The sequence below is a fragment of the Saccostrea cucullata genome, unplaced genomic scaffold (assembly GCF_032062105.1).
Source record: "Saccostrea cucullata isolate Sc308-1 unplaced genomic scaffold, CSIRO_AGI_Scuc_v1 ctg2105, whole genome shotgun sequence".
NCBI classification, from domain to species: Eukaryota; Metazoa; Mollusca; class Bivalvia; order Ostreida; family Ostreidae; genus Saccostrea; species Saccostrea cuccullata.
In genome coordinates, this window is record NW_026936857.1 from 45,321 (window position 1) to 67,442 (window position 22,122).

The following is a 22,122-nucleotide window of genomic DNA, read 5'->3' on the forward strand; positions in this document are numbered from 1 at the left end:
TTGTCATGATCGAGAAAAACGGAAACATTCGTCGCAATTCAGTGTATGAATAATGAACGTACAATTATTAAGTATGAAAAACGCCAGTCGTCAGCATTTGACTCAATGATAAATTGTATTTGCTGTCAAGGTAACTGTATCGACCATAGAACTTACAAAATTATGACTTAAACGAGACTGCTGATATTCTTTTCAATAACTTGTATGTCAATAATTTACCTCGTTTTATATATTATTCATACGTAGAGCATGCTCTTGTGTATCGATTCAACTAAAATATATAAATTCCGTATGCGTGTGATGAAGGTATATTGCTGCATATTTAGAAAGGGAAGTTGAAGATTGTAAAGTTAAAGTCATCACGTTTATCATAGAGCTTAAGCTTGACTGCTCCCTTACCATTAACGTCTTTTTCAAGTAAATTATTGTATACAGGGTTATTCTATCCCCGTGTTATTTTCGCCCTTTCACGCTTGCAAACAATTTTACCCCGTTTTAAATTCACCCAGTCATAGTTTTGTTTAAGAAATTGTACTGAATTGTTTCAATTCGCCCAGTTTTTAATTCGCCAAATTGAGAGTAGGGCGAAAGGGACGAAAATAAAACGGGGTCGAAAATTTCCCTGTATACAGTATCGAAATATAAAACATATGTGTCAAAATATGTGATATCTTTTATCTCAAGCTCACCGGGGTATATCATATCGCCATAAGAAAGCAATTTTCCATTGTTAATTGACAATACGTCGTCGATATATCTAAAAAATGAGTTAAAGCCACAGCAAGTGTTTTCTTCTTTTTACGCATACGTTTATGGACAAAGTCTGCTTCATATAAATACAAAAATAGTTCTGCTAATAACTATTAAATAAAAGGTTATACGACGTGGTCATAAAACTACATGTAAAATCATTCAGTGTAACATAACGTTTGAGAAAACGAATCTAGACTTTACATGAGTTTTTATTATTTAAAACAAATCAGGTACAATATTGCCGGTTGTTCCACGTATCCATTTCTTTTCTCTTTGATCTTCTTGATCAGATTTTTCAAATGTTCAAGTGGATACAGGCATTTCGATTGTCGTTTACTTTGAAATGCCACATAAAACCAACGTAGTACTGGTATGGTATGTGTAAAGCAAAATGTTTTATAGAGTGCATCAATGCGATAATTCTTTTTATAAAAAATTCAATCATTTACTGTTTCGGTTATTTAGGTTTAAGAAGAGAGATGAATTAACAGCCATATTTGTTATAGTTGTTGTCCATCGAGAGTGAGCTATCGAAGAGATGTGTCCTTCGTTAAGCAATGTATTATAAAAGTCCAAGTTACAATAAGAAAAATAGGTGAATATCTTATTAATATGATTATGAAATCTTTAAATTATGGTTTACTTTGGATTAAAACTTAAGATAAAAAAGAAAGTCACCATACTTTATCCAAATTGGATAAACTACGCTCCCAAGTCATAGGAGTTGTGTTGTTCAACATGCTCATTCTGGGAAAGGATATCCTTATCATCCAATCCTAATACTGATATTTATGGTTGTTATAGAAGATAAAACCCATGGTAAGGAAATAAGACTTACGGGAAAATATGAGGCACACTTAACTTAATATCTCTTGAGCCTTCATCGATCCCACAAATCTGGATAAAACACTTGATCGACGAATATATGCCATCAAATTTTATAACACGACCGCCTAATTTTCTTTGATTGTCAACTTTGTCTTTTTCTCACAGTTAGGTCTCTTTTATGCAAAAGTTTGAGCGAGATTCGGTAAAAACATGGTAAGTTTGACACTCGCTAAATCAATTTCAGGATGAGAAGATCACCAAAATAGAACACCATATGATAGATTGTATAGTCTATGTAAACATTCCACCAACTGGCATTTGTGTCCGTTAGCTTGCGTCCGAGTAATGAGCAAAAGTTGTCTTGAAAATTTTAATTTGCTATGTTGTGACGCGCAATGACATAGAAGTTGTTTGGTCAAAGTTAGTTTACCTCGCTCTAACATTTGATTGTTTACATTCATGTTCAACGGTCCAGTTCAGGAAATAATAGACAGTGAAAGAACAATGATCGCTGCTGAAACTAATCTAACTATTTCATAAGTTCTTACAATATTTGAAGTCAAAAGCGGTGGTATCGGCTGTTTTAGTTTACATAACTTCAAAGGAATTTCGGGTTAAAAAGGTAAGTGCAGTTTTTTGTTAATTATTATAGTATTCAAAACTTTATTCACACCAAAAGAATATTTATTGTACATCTTGTAATTGAAAAATATTCATATTGTTTATGATTTTATCTTTATCACCGTTATTAACTTAGAAATATATTCCAAAAGTTGAAAACAAGTTGCATCGTGAAAGAAATATGTAGAAAAAATATCACCTCGTTCTGTGATTCGGTCGCGCTATGACCTCTGACCCCAAATAACATTCACACAGAACTGAACACATTTTCTCTTCAATAGGTTCACCTAAGAAAGATATTATCAAATGTAAATATTTCAAGCTCAATGGGATATATCGAGTCGACATATGCATGGAATTTAAATAACTATTGTTAATTGATTATACATCGTCGATATGTCTAAATGATGTGTTGAAGGCCACGGCAAGCATTTTTTTATGTGGAATGTTTTGAATAAATTAACTTCATATGAATACAAAAAATTGGTCTGCTCAAAACGGGGCGCAATTGGTACCATGGGAATTCCGACAGATTGTTGAAAGACCGAGGCCCTTATTTACAAAAAGTAAAAGGTCCGTACGTCCAAGATGCATGGCTAACCGTAACAACCGCTATTTGGACAATTTTGCTCTCAAAGTGTTGTAAAGCTCAATAGACGATACTGAATTTCAGAGAGCAAGGGGTAATACCGTATATAGACGGATTTCTACTCAGACAGTTCGAAACAGATCTAATAGCATACCAACCAACCGTCTGTCCTGTATTAGATTTGGAGCACCGCAAAGATCGAATACAGGTGGGCAACAGAACACGAAAATTGGCAACAGCGTCATTGGTAACTTTCTTTTCAGACGAGTGGCAATTTTTTGTTGACTTCCATATGATGGCAGAAGACTTGTTTAGTGAGCAAATGGGAGAAGATATGCTGATTGCTATGAGGTGCCATTTCTATATTTTTGAGTTATTTTTTGATATACAAAAAGAATTCTTGATATCAATAATTCGTTTCTTCATATCATAAAATAATTCTTGATATCAAGAATATAAATTTTTGATATCAGAAAATCATCTTCTGATATCAAAAAATTGATTTAATTCGAATTCTTCATATCATAAAATAATTCTTGATATCAAGAATTTTATTTCTTTTGGTACCAGAAAATCATTTTCTGATATAAAAAAAAATCGATTTGATATCATAAAATGATTTTCTGGTATAAGAAAATGCATTCGAATTTTTGATATCAAAAAATCGATTTTTTGATATCAGAAACTATGAGTGAAATAGATATAGAATTTACTTTTATGAATGCTCCCTTATTCCCGTGTCATCCTGAATGCAGCATTGCTGATTCCGCTGCTGATAAGTAATAATGTTATCACTTGATAGTTGTTTCAGTCTAGCCTAAGTCTTTAATTGTAATAGGGTTTTTTTCTTTTAGCATTTTAGGCATAGATAAATTTAGAAACATTAACACATATACAGAAAATCGAATTAACAAATGAGTTTACAGTGTTTGGATGTGACAAAACTGTACATATTCCGAAAAAGTCTTGTAGCCTCCTTCAGTTCCTATGAAAGTCCAAAAAATAGGGTAATTAGTGAATATTTTATTGCTTAAGTTAGCTGTCTTCATTTATACATCTTAGAACCAAAACTTATAGCTCTCATTTTATAAATGTATACAATACATTAGTTTGCCTTTCCACAAATACTATATACGAGTGTTGTTTAATTCCTGATATCAAAAAATTATTTTGTCGTATTAAAAAGAAATCCAACTATGAGGCACAATTTTGATATTTTTGAGGTATTTTCTGATATCAAAAAAAAAATTCTTGATATCAATAATAAGAATTCATGATATCAACAAATATTTTTGATATCAAAAAATAGATTTTTTTAATATCAGAAAATCTTTTTCTGATATAAAAAATTCGAATTCTTGATATCAAAAAATTCGAATTCTTGATATCAAAAAATGATTTTCTGATAACAGAAATTTGAATTTTTTTTATATCAAATAATCTTCTCTATTTTCTCTATTAATCAAAAATGATTTTTATATCAAAAAATCGAATTTCTGATATCACAAAATAATATTTAGAAAATATTAAAACGGCGCCCCATATGTAACTGAATTTTTGATATCACAAAATGAGATCTTTTGATATCAGAAATTCTAACTTTTTATAATAAAAAATCTCGTTTATTTTCTGATACCAAAATTATATGTCCCCCCCCCCCCACTCTTCAACAAATACGTTTATTAGTCAAAGAAGCATAAGAGGTACTGGTAGTGTTTGTAAATATTGACCGGTACTGAATTCGAAAAAAGTTCGATCATACCTCTCACCCCTTCCCCACCCCCACCCTCGAGGGTTGATTTTTTTTCAGGTCACATCACAAAATTGATGATTGTTTTATCGGAGTGTAATGTGTCCAGTGGTTCAGTAACATGTTAAAAGCAGTATTTAAAAGTCTTTGCTTATTTCAGTATAATAAACAATTCATTTCATGAATGTTCGGGAAACATGAAGATCTATTCAGCCAAGAAATAATCCCCCAAACTTTGCATGAGCACTAAAGTCAATGTAAGTTATACATGGCATTGGCGGGGGAGTGGGTGGGTGGGGGATAATTGACAGAGAAAACAATTGACAGGGTGGTGTTATGTTCAAACTTCTTTCAATACCAATTTTTGACAAATACTACCAGTTCACGAACCGCCACTTACTATGCTGCAATATGTCTGTTGAAAATGGGGGAGGGGGGGGGGACTAAACACATACGAAACCTACGCCCAAATGTTGTTTAAAGCTTATATTATTTCTATCTTTGCAAAAAAAAAATGGGGAAAAAGCCCCTCTAGCCCCCCCCCCCCTCGGTTCCAACGCCTATGTATGGTATAAAATTGAAGTTTCTCTATTGTAGTTTTCTAACAATAAAACCCCAGCCTTAACTAGGGAAATAGATTTAGTTTTAATGGTAATGCAATACAAACTGTATCAAAATAGTAAGTACTGCTATTTCAGGTATTATGATGAAATGTCATTCGAAGTTTAATGTAGCAACAGCTGTGCTTATTGAAAAGGCTATAGAAAAGCATGTTTTAAAATGAAAAGAATTATTAGATTTGATATCCCATGTTAGCTTTTAGAAAATCTCTTTGATGCTATTACATGTAAACTTCCAGTTCTTCTCTGTTGTAGTGAAATATGGGGATTGGATCTCTCACCAATAGATTCAAATCTTCTTATGATTTGAAGTGACCGTCGGTTCAAACGTGGTACAGAACAGGAAAATCAATGAAATTCTAATGGATAACTGTACAAAAAATTTAATGACTTCCCTCGAACAGACGGTAGGGTTTCCCGGAATAAATTGTTTGTTCTGAATTTTAACATACGCTGACGATAGAATGTCATCCAGTTGAACGGATAGTCACTCAAGAAACAGTTTATGTACGAGTGTGTTGCATTGTTAAGATGTGAAATTGACAGTTATTTTGTTGTTGATCTGGAGATATTTGTCGGAATGGAACCTCGGAGACAGGAGACAGAGGAGGGGTACCTCCGGAAGTTTTCACCTCTCTGTGTTGTTGAGTTCTTCTTCTTCCTTGCGTACATAATGGGAAATTTCATATCAATTCAATATGGGCATGGCAAATTTCGTGAATCTCTGTTTCCAAACAACACTCATTTAGATACAACAGATAAATCTCGATGCAATACCAATACTAGTTCTGAGAGTTACAGAAACGAGCAAGAGGTGCAGAGAGTGGTCTCAGAATGGAGTGTGTACATTAATCTAGCTCAAGGAATTCCTTTAATATTTGCATCAATTGTATTCTCTCCTCTAAGTGATTCTGTGGGCCGTAAGATTTTCCTTTTTATAGGTGGCGCGGGTGTTTGTATCAAACAGTTACTGATGACCCTAGCTATTGCATTTGATTGGAATATTTATCTGTTTGTACCTTTTACCTTTATTGAGGGCTGTACTGGTAGTTGGGTGGTCATCTTGGCCATCGCTTTTTCCATTATGTCTGATATATCAACAGGCCAGTTTAGATCCTTTCTCATTGCTGCTATAAGCTTTGTATTCGGAGTGGGTCACTCCGTTGGTAACTTCATACCTGGCTATGCAATCGTAGCTTTAGGCTACACTTATGCCATGGCATTGTCGTGCGGTATATGTTTCCTATCGGTTATTGGTATATGTTTCATGCCAGAATCCCTACCTCCTAGTCGGCGCTCAACAGTACATTTTCACTTCATTACCAGCTTAAAAGAGATTGTCCAATTTTACATAAAGGAGGACGAATCGTTCAAGGATTCTAAAAGATGGAAATACATAGTGGGTCTTTCTGCATTTGCTTTCATCATGTTTGCAAGGCTGGGTGCTTCTTTTGAGCTACTTTATCTGATCGATTCACCATTTTGTTTCAATCCAATCAAACTAAGTCTGTTTGAAACTTTGAAAGCAGTATTGTCTGAAGTCATTGTTTTAGTTGGAATAAAACTGATGCAGCAATGTTTAAGAGATGAAATTATTGCATTCATTGGCAGCATTTCCTGTGTAGCTTATTACATCTTATTTGGATTGGCCCCATCTGAGAAATACCTTTACATAGGTAAGACTTTGTCTGCATTTCTTTTTTTAATGAATAGTAATGTTTCCACTGTTACAACATTATATTGGATATAATTTCCTTTATAGCTGCTGCAGTTGGTGCTGTTGGCATGTGCTCCATTCCAATGATCAGGGCGGTGATGTCAAAGATGACACCTGTAAACAAACAAGGTAATATTGAACTATGAGACCACAAAAGGTTATTTCCTTGAAAAAGAAATATCCAATAACCAGTGTTGTACATGTATTTTATGAACTCTGTTACAGCGACTTTGTATGTAATTTATTTTTCTGGTTGTAGGTACACTCTTTGGAAGTATAGCTATTATAGAGAACATATGTAACCTGTTTGGCTCTGTACTTGGGACAGCTATATATTCTGCAACAGTTTACTATAATCGAGGGATGGCCTTTCTGGTCCTAGCTGGATTCATGTCCCTAGCATTCATTCTACTGCTGTGAGTAAAATTATGTTCTTTAACAACATTTTCAACTGATTATAAAGTTTGAGAAAATTGTAGTGGCATATTTTGTAACTTTTAATCACATTCTTTATGAGATATAACCCTCCAGGTTAACTGTAGTGATTAATGTAAAGAAAATAAAATAATGACAATGTTTTCTTAACTATTTGTTTAACTTTTCCAGAAAAAAAAAATTTTTATAATAATAATTGTATTTATGTATTGAATGCGATAACTTAGTTGGAGGTTTCCGGGAGGATTGATTTTAGTAAATTGTGAAAATTCTTAGATCCACGCCTTGGTTGATGGATTACATGTAATAGAAGGTGTAAGGTCACGTGGTCAGCTCAGCGAGTCATTCAGTTGTATTGTGATAACCCGCATGCTGACCACGCTAACATCAGGCACGTTTATTTTGAAGACCCTCCTCCACCCCTGCATTCCTACCCCTTAAAATGGGTATTAATATGTCATGTAAAATCATATATTTGATTCGTTCTGACTCGATTTGTTTAAACTATTTTTATGTACGCCTATTTTGTTTTGATGTGCCATCTTTTTGCTAACTTTTTCAAATGATGTTTTGATTGTCTTGTCTTACAGATACTTTTTTCAAGTCAGTTTTTGGGGATCAGACATTATCATATTTTACGTAACTGCTAATCAAAGCTTGTGAATCTGATCCCCGTCTTGTTTGTTAGATTGTTCACATTTATACCGTCATTTTAATAAATGACATTATTCATCTCTATGAAAGTCTTTTATTTGACTTGTACAAAATTAGCAAAAACAAGCTGCGGTGAGATTGCCTATAAGCATAAGAATACATAAAGTCTTTTCTTCATGTTAAAATTTCAATTCAATGACTGCTTTCTGAAAGTACAAATGATATAAAGATTGTATTTTCTATTTTATAGAATTCTGGTTATTTGTGGCCGTGGACAGAGAGATAAAGATGACTATGAATCCATTCCAACAAGTAAAAATATAAACTGATTTCAAGTTTATTTTTCAAAGGTAATAACTAGAATATCTTGACTGAAGGTGCATTAATCTTTCTACGAGGCAGTTTTGGCTTCTTCGTCCCTAATTTACATTTCATTTGCCTTTCTAATATAACTGCTCAGTAAAATTTAAGACTGAGATAAGCACCAGACAGGCTTATTTCTAACTGAGAATTTTATGTAGAATTTTATTCTAATCAGGTTGTGTTGACTTCTCATATTGTAAATAAAAGCAACTGACACCACTGATACAATTTTTGAGAAAATGAAATTCTTTTAAGCAACCACTGTAGATTTGAAAATTTTACATTGTGACACTTTTATTATAAAACTATTAATTCCTTTTTGAGCTCATGTTTGTGATTTTTTTTATTTTATTGAATTTTATTTTTTTTTTATTTTATTTAATATTTTGAATGAATCTCTAATTATTCACCATTTTAGGTTAAAAAAATTAATAGTTCTATTTTCTACTTTCATTTTTTTTTATCTTTCTGTAAATATGTTTTATACAGGACCACAATGTAAACTATCTAGCAATCGGTTACTAATTGTGCTATCACGTTCAAATTAAAGAATTTATTATTATTTTTACATTTGAAAATATTCCGTGGAAACTCTATACATTTGTTTTTTTCAATCAGATATTTTTCTTCTCATTTTTCTAATTACATGTGTACCGATTATATAACTTGTGATTATCAGTGATAATAATTATCCTTTCTTCATGTATGTCAAAGCAATTTTACTTGTACATGTTCATTTTTATTTCACTTATATTGTCAGTTTTACAAAGGAACATATTACATGAATGTCTATCAGAAGAGAAATGCTATAATATTCAAACAGTTGAAACTTGACATAATTTCAAATAACTTATTGAATGTTTAAATTTCATGTCCCTTCAGGTGGTGGCTGAACTAAATTTTTTTTTTCTTTTTAACTCAATATATATATAAATGATTATGTAATAATGTTTTTTGAAAGAGAGAGATTACTTGTCAGCAATATGTAGTACAACATAGTTGTGGATATCTTTAATTTTTATCAAAGAATTGAAAGTGCTGAGGATTTTAAGTCTACGAATGATTTATACCATTTTCAAAAAGTATTGATTTAAATTTAAATTCTCGTGTGAACTATGATCAGCTGAAATAATTGTGAAACTTTATTTTTTATGCCCCTGCAATCAAAGATGTAATGACAAATAGTTTTTGTAAAAATGGGTCATACTCAAAGTTCAAGAGGTCAAATTTGGTGGTACCCGAAGCAAGGTTTTGTCACAAACTTCTAAATTTTTTAGTTAATGTTAATGTGGGACTCTGTCTTACCTAAAGACACCATCCACTGAGGTGAGATTTGTAATCTCTGATTACCTCTGTTTTTAACATTTAAATCTGTCATTGCAATTGTAAGAGTTGTGACTTTATGTATACTATATGTACATGTATTTGTTTTTTATTTCCATTTCCTTGTCTGAAGAAAGTCATTTTACTTTTGAATAAACTTATTTATGTAGACCTTATTTCTAAATATTTTTGTCAAAATTTAATAGCCATTCTCTGTAAACACTTAAACTTCGTTGCCACGCGTGGTCACCGATTTTGATGAAACTCCCCCATTCTTAGTACTTGACACTAGAAACCTATATCAAATAAATTTTTGTTGCTATGCATCTCAGTCATCAAGGTCTTCAACTTTAGGAAACAATCATTACCAATTGTGTGCTTTGCTGCAAATATTAGCGATGAGGCTCTAAACATGTTAAAAAATGCCATTTTTCAATCTTTAAGACATGTTATCATGGTAACTACAACACATAGCCAACGACTTTTGTCCGATACACATAGCCAACGACTTTTGTCCGATTTTAGTTAAGGGTATCAAAGGCTTTTATCATAGAGAGTTTGGAAAAATTCTGAGACTATGCGTTCCAAAGCTCCTATATAAGATTTCAAGTCATTACAGAGAATGGCTCCAAATCTGTCATGCAAAAGAATTCGAAATCAAAGAAGGGTATCCAGTGAATTCCTTGAGAGAGGGCCATCACTTTGGCAAGTTTTAATAGGGTTCATCAAATAAATCGAGCTACACTTTTCGAGAAGAATAATATTAAAATTGAACAAAATAGAGTATTTAACTTTCCCAAAATTGTTTGCTTGTGTCTGTTAATAATCATAAAATATGGAGATTACGAACAGTATTCAAGCTCAATAGTTCATTCAAACAACAAAAATCTTGAGCAGAGTAAACGCGGACCTCTAAAACATCAGAGGTGGGATCAGGTGCCATTGAGGAGTAAGCAAACTCGCCTTATGTTCATTGTCATGATCGAGAAATAACGGGAAAATCCGTATACGATTCATTTTAAATATTATTTAAATGATGGTCTAACAATTTGTTTGTAAGCCGTTAGTCAGCTTTTGACTTTATGATAGATTGTATTTGCTGACAAGATCATTGAATTAACCATAAAACTTGCAAACTGAAGACTATAATCGAGACTGTATTCCTGTCGACCATAGAAATGGATTTAAAACATCCAATACTGCAATACGCAAACAGTAAAAATTAAACAAATGCCTGCATTAAATGTGATTTATGCTCTATCCATCTGATGACAACAACTCCCATTTCTTACATATACATGTACTGAGCTTCTCATTACCTTTATAAAAAAAAATAATGATACAAACACCAATGTAAGCTATCAAAAAAGTTTAATTTTGTAAATTTTACTTCAAGTTTATATTGAAGGATCAATTGATTTTACTTTCAATAAATAGTACAAATAACCACATATTTTAATTTTAAAGAGTACAGATATTATATAAATATTGTACTTAACTTGCACAGTGTTTTCTTCTGTGAAGCAGGTTTTTTTTTCGTTTCACATAAAGATAAACAAACAATTATTCAGACATACGTTATTTATTCTCGATATCGTTTGTCCAAATGGATCAAGGATAGGTTGTTTTGACCATCGTCCTGGTTTGATAAACAGGTACCTTGATAAAGCACCTAGAGATGATATCCACTCGGTATATTTTTACAAATACAGTAAGTCAGTAATCCTCACCATCTCCGAAGTCTCAAACCCTTGACACTGTGAAGATGACTAAGAGTATGGAACGCCGTCACTGCCTTATAGCAGAACACTGCTATTGCATTGTGTCAACCTTCCATTACATTATGTCAACTCTTTATGACATTAACCCACACTACTATTGCATTATGTGAACCTTCCATTATATTATGTCAACTCTTTATGACATTAACCCACAATACTACTGCATTATGTCAACCTTCCATTATATTATGTCAACTCTTTATGACATTAACCCACACTACTATTGCATTATGTCAACCTTCCATTATATTATGTCAACTCTTTATGACATTAACCCACACTACTATTGGATTGTGTCAACCTTCCATTACATTATGCCAACTCTTTATGACATTAACCCCATTACTATTGCATTGTGTCAACCTTCCATTACATTATGCCAACTCTTTATGACATTAACCCACACTACTATTGCATTGTGTTAACTTTACTTTACATTATGTCAACTCTGTTTGACATTTACACATACTACAATTATATTTCGTCAACTTGCATTTCGTTATGTTTTCTTTTCATGAGATCTTAGTTTTTATTAACTGATGTGAAAAGCTCATGCCATACTGTGCGCACTCTTCTACGTTATGTCGAGTCACTATTACGTTATGCGAACACGGGTATCCTCGGCTTTATATGAGGATAACGTATTTTCCGCGTTCCGCAAGCACTAAAAATGGCGGGAGAGAAAACTGTCGTAGAAGAGATTCTCAGCGATTTGGGAATGACATCTTTAAATGAAAACTTTACAGGGGCGTAGCAACCGGTGGGGGGGGGGGGGGGGGGTCAGGGGGGGGGGGGCCTGGCCCCCCCACTTTTTTTTCCCAACCATACTTATACTATAGGAAATGTTAATTGAAAGCCTGGTTGCCCCCCCCCCTTGTGATGTACCGAAAATGTAGTATTAGAATTGGTACTAAATGTAGTTGACACTGAGAAAAAGTTTACCCCCCCCCCCCGCTACGAAATAGGATTATCGACTTTGGGAAACTTTTCCCATTTTTCCCTTTTTTTTTTTTTTTTTTTTTTTTTTGCTTGTCAACTTTTTTCAGGTAAGTAAAAAAGTTTTTTTCTCTGGCTGGCCCCCCCACTTTCAAAAACGATGCTACGCCACTGCTTTAAGCGACAAATGATTGACAATCTTGAAACGTGCAAAGCCTTAACACTGCGACTGTGAATTAAAGTCACGTCGAAATTCAATGGTGTTTACTTTAATCTCATAATTAAATAAATCAAATATTATGAATCGTGCAGCAATCATTTTTTTTCTTTTTATTTTGATTTTTTTTTTAAATAAAAGTCTTAAACTTTGAAGGACATTGCATTAGTTTCACAATAAGCTTAGCTGAATTAAGTTGAAAACTTTTTTCTATAAAACTATAAAGCCTGAGAGCTTCTCCGCTTTCCGCCCTTGGTCTCCAATCATATACCGCCCCCCTTCCTTGTTAAAGATTCCCATATCTGCCACTGATATGTGCACATGCTTGCTTACTAAGGCATATTCAATTGATTTAGATGAGCGACTGGTAGATTTTTGTAATAGAATTCTGGCCCTGGAATGATTAAAAAAAATTAACTCCAGTGACGTAGCATCTTTTTTTGAAAGAGGAGGTCAGCCAGAAAAAAATCATTTACCCGTAAAAAACTTGACAAGCCAAGAAAAAAAAGTCCAAGCCCGAAAATCCTATTTCGGGGAGAGGGGTCCAACTTCGATCAGTCCCATTTTTCCCCAGATATATTACATTACCCTTAGTGGACTATCTATACTTCAACAAGAAGTGGGGTGGGGGGCTGTACAGTTTCAGTGAACATTACATTTTCTTTAGTAAAGTTATGTCTGGGAAAAGAGGGGGGTTGATATTATGTGCCTGTAATTTGTCCTAATCAATCAGGACCCCCCCCCCCCTTACCAGTCATTAAGACACGGTCGTCAACATTCATTATATACTAGACATACAGCTTTGAGATAATGTAAATGTTTTTTAACATCAAGTAATGAACTTTTGGAATCAACATGATAAAGAGTTAACACAATATAAAGATATTTTTAAATCACATAAGAAAGAGTTGACATAATGTAATTATATATCCACATCACGGAATGGCGTTAATAATGTAATAAAGTATTGATGTAATATAAAGATATGTTCACATTATGTTATACACTTTTTACACCACGTAATAAAGCACTGACATAAAGGTACGATGTGTTCACCTCACATCATGATGCCCTCGCCGTAAAATAAAGATAACTCCATATCACGTAATAATGCTTTGATATAATAGACATATACACTCTCAAAAAGGAATGGGCTTTTGACTTCATGTAATGATAAGTTTAATTATAAAACACAATTTACTTGACGTAATGCAATTTTTACCTCACATATTAAAGAAATGAAATGATGTAAAGAAAAATTCATATCATGCAATAAAGTTTTAACACAATGTAAACACATTATCACTTCACATAATGAAATTTTTACTTCAAGTTATGAAGTGCTGACATAATGAAAGGATGTATTTACTTCATGTAATGCAGCATTGACATGATATTAAGATATATTTACATCATCTCATAAAAAATGGATATAACGTAAAGATATGTTCACATCACGTAATGATAAATTGACATAATAAATGCATAGTTGTATGCTATAAGGCAGTGATGGCGTTCCATATAAGAGCAAGAGACTTATTTTACAAGATGACAACTGAGTCCGACACCAGAGATGGCTATTTACGAGTATTTAGTTTCTTGTGTGCTGCTGACTTTTGTCTGTTTTTCTCCTATGTATTGGGCCTAGACACGGCTAACGAGTACGGACGCGACCGATTCTGGGAACTAAAATTCCCTAATAGAAGCCTTTTCAATATCAGTGATGATTCAATCTGTGAAACTAATACCTCGTCACAAAGGTACCAGGAAAGGAAAACTGTTCAGAAGTTAGTGTTAGAATGGGATGTGTACATATCAATAGCCCAGGGAGTCCCGCTTATTCTGTCCAATATGTTGTTTTCACCACTGAGCGATTCCATTGGAAGAAGGCCATTTCTTTTCGCTGGATCGCTTGGTATTTGTGTTAAGCAACTTCGAATGACCCTTGCTATCTTTTTTCACTGGGATATTTATCTTTTTATTCCATTTGCATTGGTAGAAGGTTTCAGTGGAAGCTGGTTTGCTCAGCTTGCCATTGCTATGACGGTTGTTTCTGACCTAACCAAAGCAGGAAAGTCCAGATCCTATTTAATCACTGTGTTCAGTTTTACATTGTATGTACAGTGTTGGATTTTCTTTGGGAACATTTAGTTCTGCCTATGTGGTTGCGAATTGGGGATACGAACACTCTATGGCAATCTCCTGTGGATTGTCGGCCTTTGCATTCATCATCACGTGCTTTATTCCTGAAACATTGCTCAAATCGCAAAGAAAGAAAAAAAACTTCGGTTGCCTTGGAAACTTTAAAGAGATTTTGAAACTATATTTCAAAGAGGACCAGAATTATCCAGAGTTGACAAGGCGGAAATATCTTACTGCTATCTCTTCTTTTATATTCATAATGTTGGAAAAACACGGTGCATTTGCTGTAGAATCATTATATGTCAGGGATTCTCCATTTTGCTTCAACCCCAAAACAGTCAGTTTATTTGAAACATCGAAAACCATCTTTTCCGAGGCTGGGATTTTAATTGTTATAAAACTGTTGCATAGATGTATCTCAGATGAGAGTATTGCATTCATTGGGGCTATTTCAGACACGTGCTGTTTTGTTTTATATGGAATAGCTTCTTCAAAAAAGGACCTGTATACACGTTAGTAATACGAGAGCAAAAACTTATTCATGTATATTACAAAAATAAAGGATCTTCCATGATTTGTAGTTGAATATAATGAACAAGTTGTGTGTCTTTATCCCCGAGCCTTGGCGAGCCTCCCAAGAATCATGGGAGATTCTTTTTATCCCATGTTAAATACTTCACAGCCAGGCCAGAAAAGCTTAAACTTATGTGGAAGCATCCTGGGGTAGTGTAGATTCTAAATTGTTAAAATCATGACCCCTGGGGGTAGGGCGGGGCCACAATGGGGAAACAAAGTTTTACATAAAAGTATATAGATAAAATCTTTAAAAATCTTCTTCTCAAGGACAACTGGGCCAGAAAAGCTGAAACTTATGTGGAAGCATTCTTGGGTAGTGAAGATCATGATCCCCGAGGGTAGGGCGGGGCCACATAGGGGAATCAAATTTTTACAGAGAAATATATGGGAAAAATCTTTGAAAATCTTCTTCACAAGAACCATTTGGCCGGAAAAGCTGAAACTGGAAGCATCCTGGGGAAGTATAAATTCTAAATTGTCCAAATCATGACCCCCGGGGGAAGGAAGGGGCCACAATGGGGATCAAAGATTTACATAGAAATGTATAGGAAAAATCTTTGAAAATCTTCTTCTGAAGAACCACTAGGCCAGGAAAGCTGAATATTATGTGGAAGCAGTCTGGGGTAGTGTAGATTCTAAATTGTTCAAACCATGTCCCCGTGGGTTGGGCGGGGCCACAATGGGGAATCAAAGTTTTACAATGGGGAATCAAAGCATCCTATGGTGGTGCAGATTTCAAAATATCTAAATTATGATCAGTGGGGTAGGGTGGGGTCACAAAATGTATTACAAGGGGGAAATCTGGTAAAGAACGGAATGGTCAAATCTTCTCAGGTGAGCGATGTGGCTCATGGGCCTCTTGTTATATTTTGTTTTGTTTTGTGTTTGTTTGTTTTTTTGATTTAGATTTAAAACAGACATTTCGTTTCAGAATTTATGGTGCTTGCGAAGGACGAATGTTGTCCCATCTTTGACACTGTTTAGATCTGAATATACGCATTCTGTTCACTTGACATTTTTTGCATAACTCATTGAATAATTTTGTAAACTTAAGATTCTATGCTGGTGCTAGGTGTGTTTGTTTCTACATGCATTACATCATGTGTTTATATTTATTGGTATTGTCAATTACACTTTGTGTAGACATATTTAATTCGATTTGTCACTTATTTATTAATAAATGTCCATTCAAATTTTAACCCTGTGTTTTCATTTGTGTCAAATAGAGCACCACCAAATAAGGTATCCCTAAAAAATTATCTTTGTTTTAATTATAAATTAATTAAAAATAATCTATATAAATTAACTGCCGATAGCGTCATTGTTTTTCAATGTCTACTTCTTCTACCTCATACACTTATTTTTATGAGGTACCCTGGAGCTGAGTAAGGACTTTAATCCTTCTTGTTTAGATGACTTAACAATGCCATGAACAGTGGCTTTCAATGCATATACTTTTGCAAATGAATTTATACTATGGCAGAGATCCTCGCTTGATTGTGCCGTTATATTTTGCTTTTTTGGAGTTCAATATCTACAACACACGATCAACGTCATTTTTTGACCTGATTGATTTTTCACACCTTGACTACAAATCGACATAAACCGTGCATTCCCTTTCTTTCTGAATCTATTTTGGCATTAAAAACAAGTAATCTGGATGCATATTATTTCTCCTTAGTCAGTTTAAACATTTCCTAGGTGTATACCAGTTTTTCCAGTGGCAAACTTTATAGAGTTTAAAGGAAACCCCTCCCCCTTTTGACGTCATATACAAGGCAACATTTGTGTGAAAATGTAAAATTTACGATAAGATTTCATAAATCTTCCAGAATGAGGTAAAAATTTAATATTGTATGGAAAAATAGTGGCCCAACACATCCCTGAATTAACGGGATTTTTGGAAGTCAAATGTTCATATAACAAAGGTTTTTCTTAGTTATACTTACGTAGAAAAAAACGTCATTTTCGAGGTTGCGCCGCATGGACATACAATTGCTTACAAAAACATTACTATTTTATTCAAAAATAAAATTTATGATTTGTGATCTATTCTATAGATAGAAAAGATGATGATAACTTGATATTTTAGAATTCATTCATGTACCTAAAGCGGGTTTAATTTTATGGCGCCAGTCCACGAATTTTTTGATAGCCCCTCGTATATCCTATGATCACTGAAATTAATTTAAAACACTTCATATGCTAAAACATGAAACATTAGAGAAATCTTTATCGATATAAATATTTGAATTGGAATGATCTTTATGGATTATCAATAATTGACATTCCTTTTTAGCATTTTTTAAAATTTATATAAAAAATAAAGGAAAATAGACGATCAAGTGTTGAGTGTTTATTGAAATAATGAAGACGTAGGGACCTGCTAGTGGAGATCATTCTATACGGACGCCATAGCTAACAAAAATTGAGCTTCATGCCAGTTAGAATAAAAGGACTGATAGAACGTTTGTTTTGAATTCTTTTAAAGGAAGCCTTTTTGCTTTTATGATCATTTTAGGTAGGTTTGCATCAATTATAAAAAAAAAATTGATTATATGATTTTATGAAAAAAAAATCCTTAATATACTACATTATAAAACCATTCCCATATGATATTTTGTGCACTTTTGCACCCAGAATCGGTTTTCTTTTATCGTTGAATTTTAATTTTTTGTCAGCAGGGGATGCTCACTCCTCCATGGCACCTGATCCCACCTCTGATGTTTTGGAGGTCCGTGTTTGCTCTGCTCCTATTTTGTATTGTTTTATGGACTTTGATATTGAATACTGTTCGTTATCTCCATATCCTTCTTCATGTTTATCTGAAAAGTTTATAGGAGTCAAGTCTACAAAGTTCTCAATTACATAATTATGTTTTCTAGTGCAGCACTGCACATTGTTTAAATGTCTTGTTATAACACTTTATCGCAATTATTCAAAACAACCTTAAAAGTATTGCCGATGTTCTTTAGAATAATAATTCTGATGATTTTTCAAATGATAAAAGCCATAAGAAATAGGCATCAGTTATGATAATTGCATCACGTATAAAGCTAATATATACATTTGTTTCTGTATTTTAGGTTATGCTAGTATCTTGTTAATTAGAGGAATCTTGATTTCAACATACAACATTCAATACCACCCAGCTCCCCAGCTCACATGCATTGTACATGCTACCCATTTGGGGAAAAGAAACTACAACACAATATAAAGGTGTATTTTATTTTATTAATCTAATAATATTTATCAATTTAATACGTTCAGCAACCTTTGAAATATTTTGAACCTTAAAAATCATCTAAGCACGTAAATGAAATTTTAAAAAAAAATGTGCCAAAAGTGATTTTTAAATCAGATTAAAATCTAAATAAGTTCAATCTTGATCTTATTGTTCGATATGGATTGTACGATGAAACACCAAAATTAATGCATTCTAAAAGCCTTTTGTAATAGTATCTTCCAGCAAACGTTGTTTTGATACAAGGTAGAATGCTGTCACTCGGTTGTGGTTGATCTGAAATATTGCAGAATTATTATTGTATTTCTATTTCTCTCATCAATGTATAAGAAAAAATAACACCGTACACCCATTCTCAATATAAGGGCACAAATGCCTCTCTGATTTTTTAAAAAATGAAGTTCAAGATAACAATTTTTCTATCAATTACCTTTGAGAGAAAGTATCTGAAGATTTTGTTTCCAGATTTTTTTTATCAAATTATAATACATGGAATAATGACAAGACGATAAAGTAGAGGGTGATTTTATTCAGAAATGTAGCTTGAAATGTACGTTACTCTTTCTTCAATGTCCAAAAAGATATGTCAAAAAAAAATGTAGTCATTAAAATCACAATTGGAATATCTCATCTTAACACCAGCACATCCTACCAACTCTGTCAGCAACATATTTTCTCGGCATACGAACGTGCGTTTGATTTTTCCTTTCAAAAAACAAAGGTTACTTTTTGATCCAGATGTATAAAAACATTTTTTAAATATATGCTTTAAATTCTTCTCTCTGTTTTGTTTAGAGCGATCAGTTTGGAATCTTGTCATTTTCTATAGATACTGGAACCTAACATGTACATGTAGTAAAATTCTATTTTGTAGTTACTGTCTTTTTTAACATATATCCATGCCGATTTAGAAAACTACGTAAATGTAACGTACATTTCAAGATATATTTCTGTTTGATTAAAAACTTAAAATTCATCTAAAAATCCATCGTTTTGTTTCAGTTTATTCCAAAAAAGATTCTCTATGTAATCACATTGTGTTGTATGTCACAATCACCACTTTAAAGACACGATTGCCTCAGTATATGAGTAGGTAACGTACATTTCATGCTTGTAATAATATGTAAATTAGTAATAAGAAAATATTGAAAAAAAGCAATTATTGACATAAAAATCATTTCAATGAAGCGTTTTAAGGCAGTAATATAAGAAATCATAATGTGACAAACGAAGTTATTTGTCATCAAATACATGAATGTCACGTCAATTCGGTAACGTTCATTTCACATATTATTGGGGAGTCCCCTCCACCTCAGTTCATTACCATTCTTTTATGCTGTTTCGCTGAAATTGACACCGGTCGTAGCCTAGTTAATTCTACCTGTGTGCAAGGGTACAGACAAAAAAAATATAAGAGTCAGACGTATTTTGCTATGATCTAACAAATGCTCGTGTTTGGCCATTGAAACTGAACATAAATCTATTCCGAATATATCCATGGACAGTCTTGTTAACAATTTCATTAATTATGTTGCAACATCGTTTTTCAAAACACAAACATACGTGCTTTTCGACAGATCTGGAAAAATATAACCCAAAATGCAATGATTCAAACAAAACTGAGTATTGTGTGCCTTTCAGTATTTGAAATGTACGTGACCGTCTTGTGTTCTGGGTTTATTTGTTTTGTTTCTTTTTCTTCTTTCTTTTCTTTTTTTCTTTTTTACCAATTATAAGCCTATGCATACCTTGTTTTAAATTATCAACAACAATTAAATTAATATTGACGAAAAGTCGCATAATAAAAGTAAACAAACTGCAAAAAAGGTTGCCAAAGATGAATTTAAGACACTTAGAAATAAATTTTCTAGCATGTGGTAACAGTCTAAAACATTTACGAGGATTGGGGGTGCATTTAGATGGATTTATGTGGCCAGTTGTCAAATGGATTGTAACGATAATTTTGTTTCGCTCGTGTAATTCATTGACCAAATAAAAAAAAATGTCAGTTAGAAATACATAAAATGTACGTTACCATACGTAACGTACATTTCAAATATAAAAATCAATTCTCTTCCACAAGCGTACGTTAGACACGCAATATATTGATACTATTTGAACCTGCATATCATAAGAAATGCATCATACAGGTTTCGTATTCAGAAATATATACCAGGTATCAAAATTATATTACATATAATTGACCTTAATATATTTTTTTTCCTCAGCAGAAACGTTTCTTTTCATTAATTTTGGGATTTAGCCGACCTCCAACCTTTGAAACTTTCCTTTGTGTACACATTCGAGTGTCTGAAAGTATGAGAATACATGAAAATTCGTGCGAGATTCACTTAATTCGAATTTCATGGTAACGTACATTTCAGTCACGTACATTTCAAATGATCACTTTTCATGTAAAAAATAATTTTTAATTGTGTTAAGCAAAACGTCTTTGCCAGTTTACAGGATACAAGGGGTTGCTTATTCAGAGTCGTCTCATATTTTCTACTTAATATATATTCTTAATGGAAGAATATAGGTAACGTACATTTCTTTCTTATCTCTACGATTGAAAATGTCTTTCATTCCGTAAACATATTTATAAAAGTTGCTCAAATTGTTCAATTTCATGTTAAATTATCTAAGTAGGAGTAATTAATCCTTTGAAATTTCAAATTTAGCCCATCAATAAATAAAGGAGAACAAAACTATCAGGTGTATAATCTTTGTGTTTGCTTGTAATGTGGTTGAAATAGAATTAAGCGACAGGGACATTGCACAATAAAAATTATTTATTATTACAAAGAAAATGTATTTATTGTTATGAAAAGAAATATATATGATACAAGGTTTAACTTATCAGAAAATTTTTACTTGAGAATCAAAACTATATATTACACAGAGGGGATTCAGCATAATATTTGCCTCGGCGACAGTAACGTACATTTCAAAAAGGCTACTATATTTGAATTTGGAACTCCTTAAATACCCTTTCAGATCGATAATTATATGAATTCTTATTCATTGTTATATGACTATTTATAATGTTGATTTAAAAATTACATCAGTGGTATTTCTTTTAAATGAAAATGAGGCGACATTATTTGAGCCCCTATATTGAGAATGGGTGCGTAAAATAATTTTTATTTGGAAAATCTTATGGTTTTCTTTTATATTGAGAAACCCTAGATTTTACATACATACATATGTATATAGTACACATTATGTTTAAAGATTTAATTCTTAATTTCAATTTATTCATGTCATTTGCCAATATTATTTACTATGTTACTATAATGACAATTGTACTAAGTATATCAATTCATACGTAAAATATGAAGAAAAAAGACTAACAAAAAATGCATTTATGTTAATATTGTTGTACTAATTCATAATGTATGAGTCATCATTCAAAATATTGTTTTCTCTTTTTTAACGATAAAATTACATTACCTTTAGGATATGGAACGAAATAATATGCTTCAATATTCCCACAGCAAAACATTGAAACAAAAAGAAAGAAGAAAACAATCTTCATGCCTGTAAAATGTTGATCCAAGAAGGTTGTACTCA

General features: G+C 32.8%; 2 protein-coding genes across 2 annotated transcripts; both read left to right on the plus strand.

Annotated features, from left to right (window-relative positions):
• Window positions 1-5,498: 5,498 nt before the first annotated feature.
• Window positions 5,499-8,652, plus strand: LOC134246762 (proton-coupled folate transporter-like). The gene is made up of 4 exons (XM_062729124.1): window positions 5,499-6,837; window positions 6,924-7,007; window positions 7,138-7,294; window positions 8,218-8,652. Exons 1-4 carry the CDS (start codon window positions 5,667-5,669, stop codon window positions 8,294-8,296), a joined length of 1,491 nt encoding a protein of 496 aa, XP_062585108.1. The 5' UTR covers window positions 5,499-5,666; the 3' UTR covers window positions 8,297-8,652.
• A 5,444-nt stretch (window positions 8,653-14,096) lies between these two features.
• LOC134246764 (proton-coupled folate transporter-like) lies at window positions 14,097-14,738 on the plus strand. The gene has a single exon (XM_062729126.1). It carries the CDS (start codon window positions 14,097-14,099, stop codon window positions 14,736-14,738), a length of 642 nt encoding a protein of 213 aa, XP_062585110.1.
• Window positions 14,739-22,122: the final 7,384 nt, after the last annotated feature.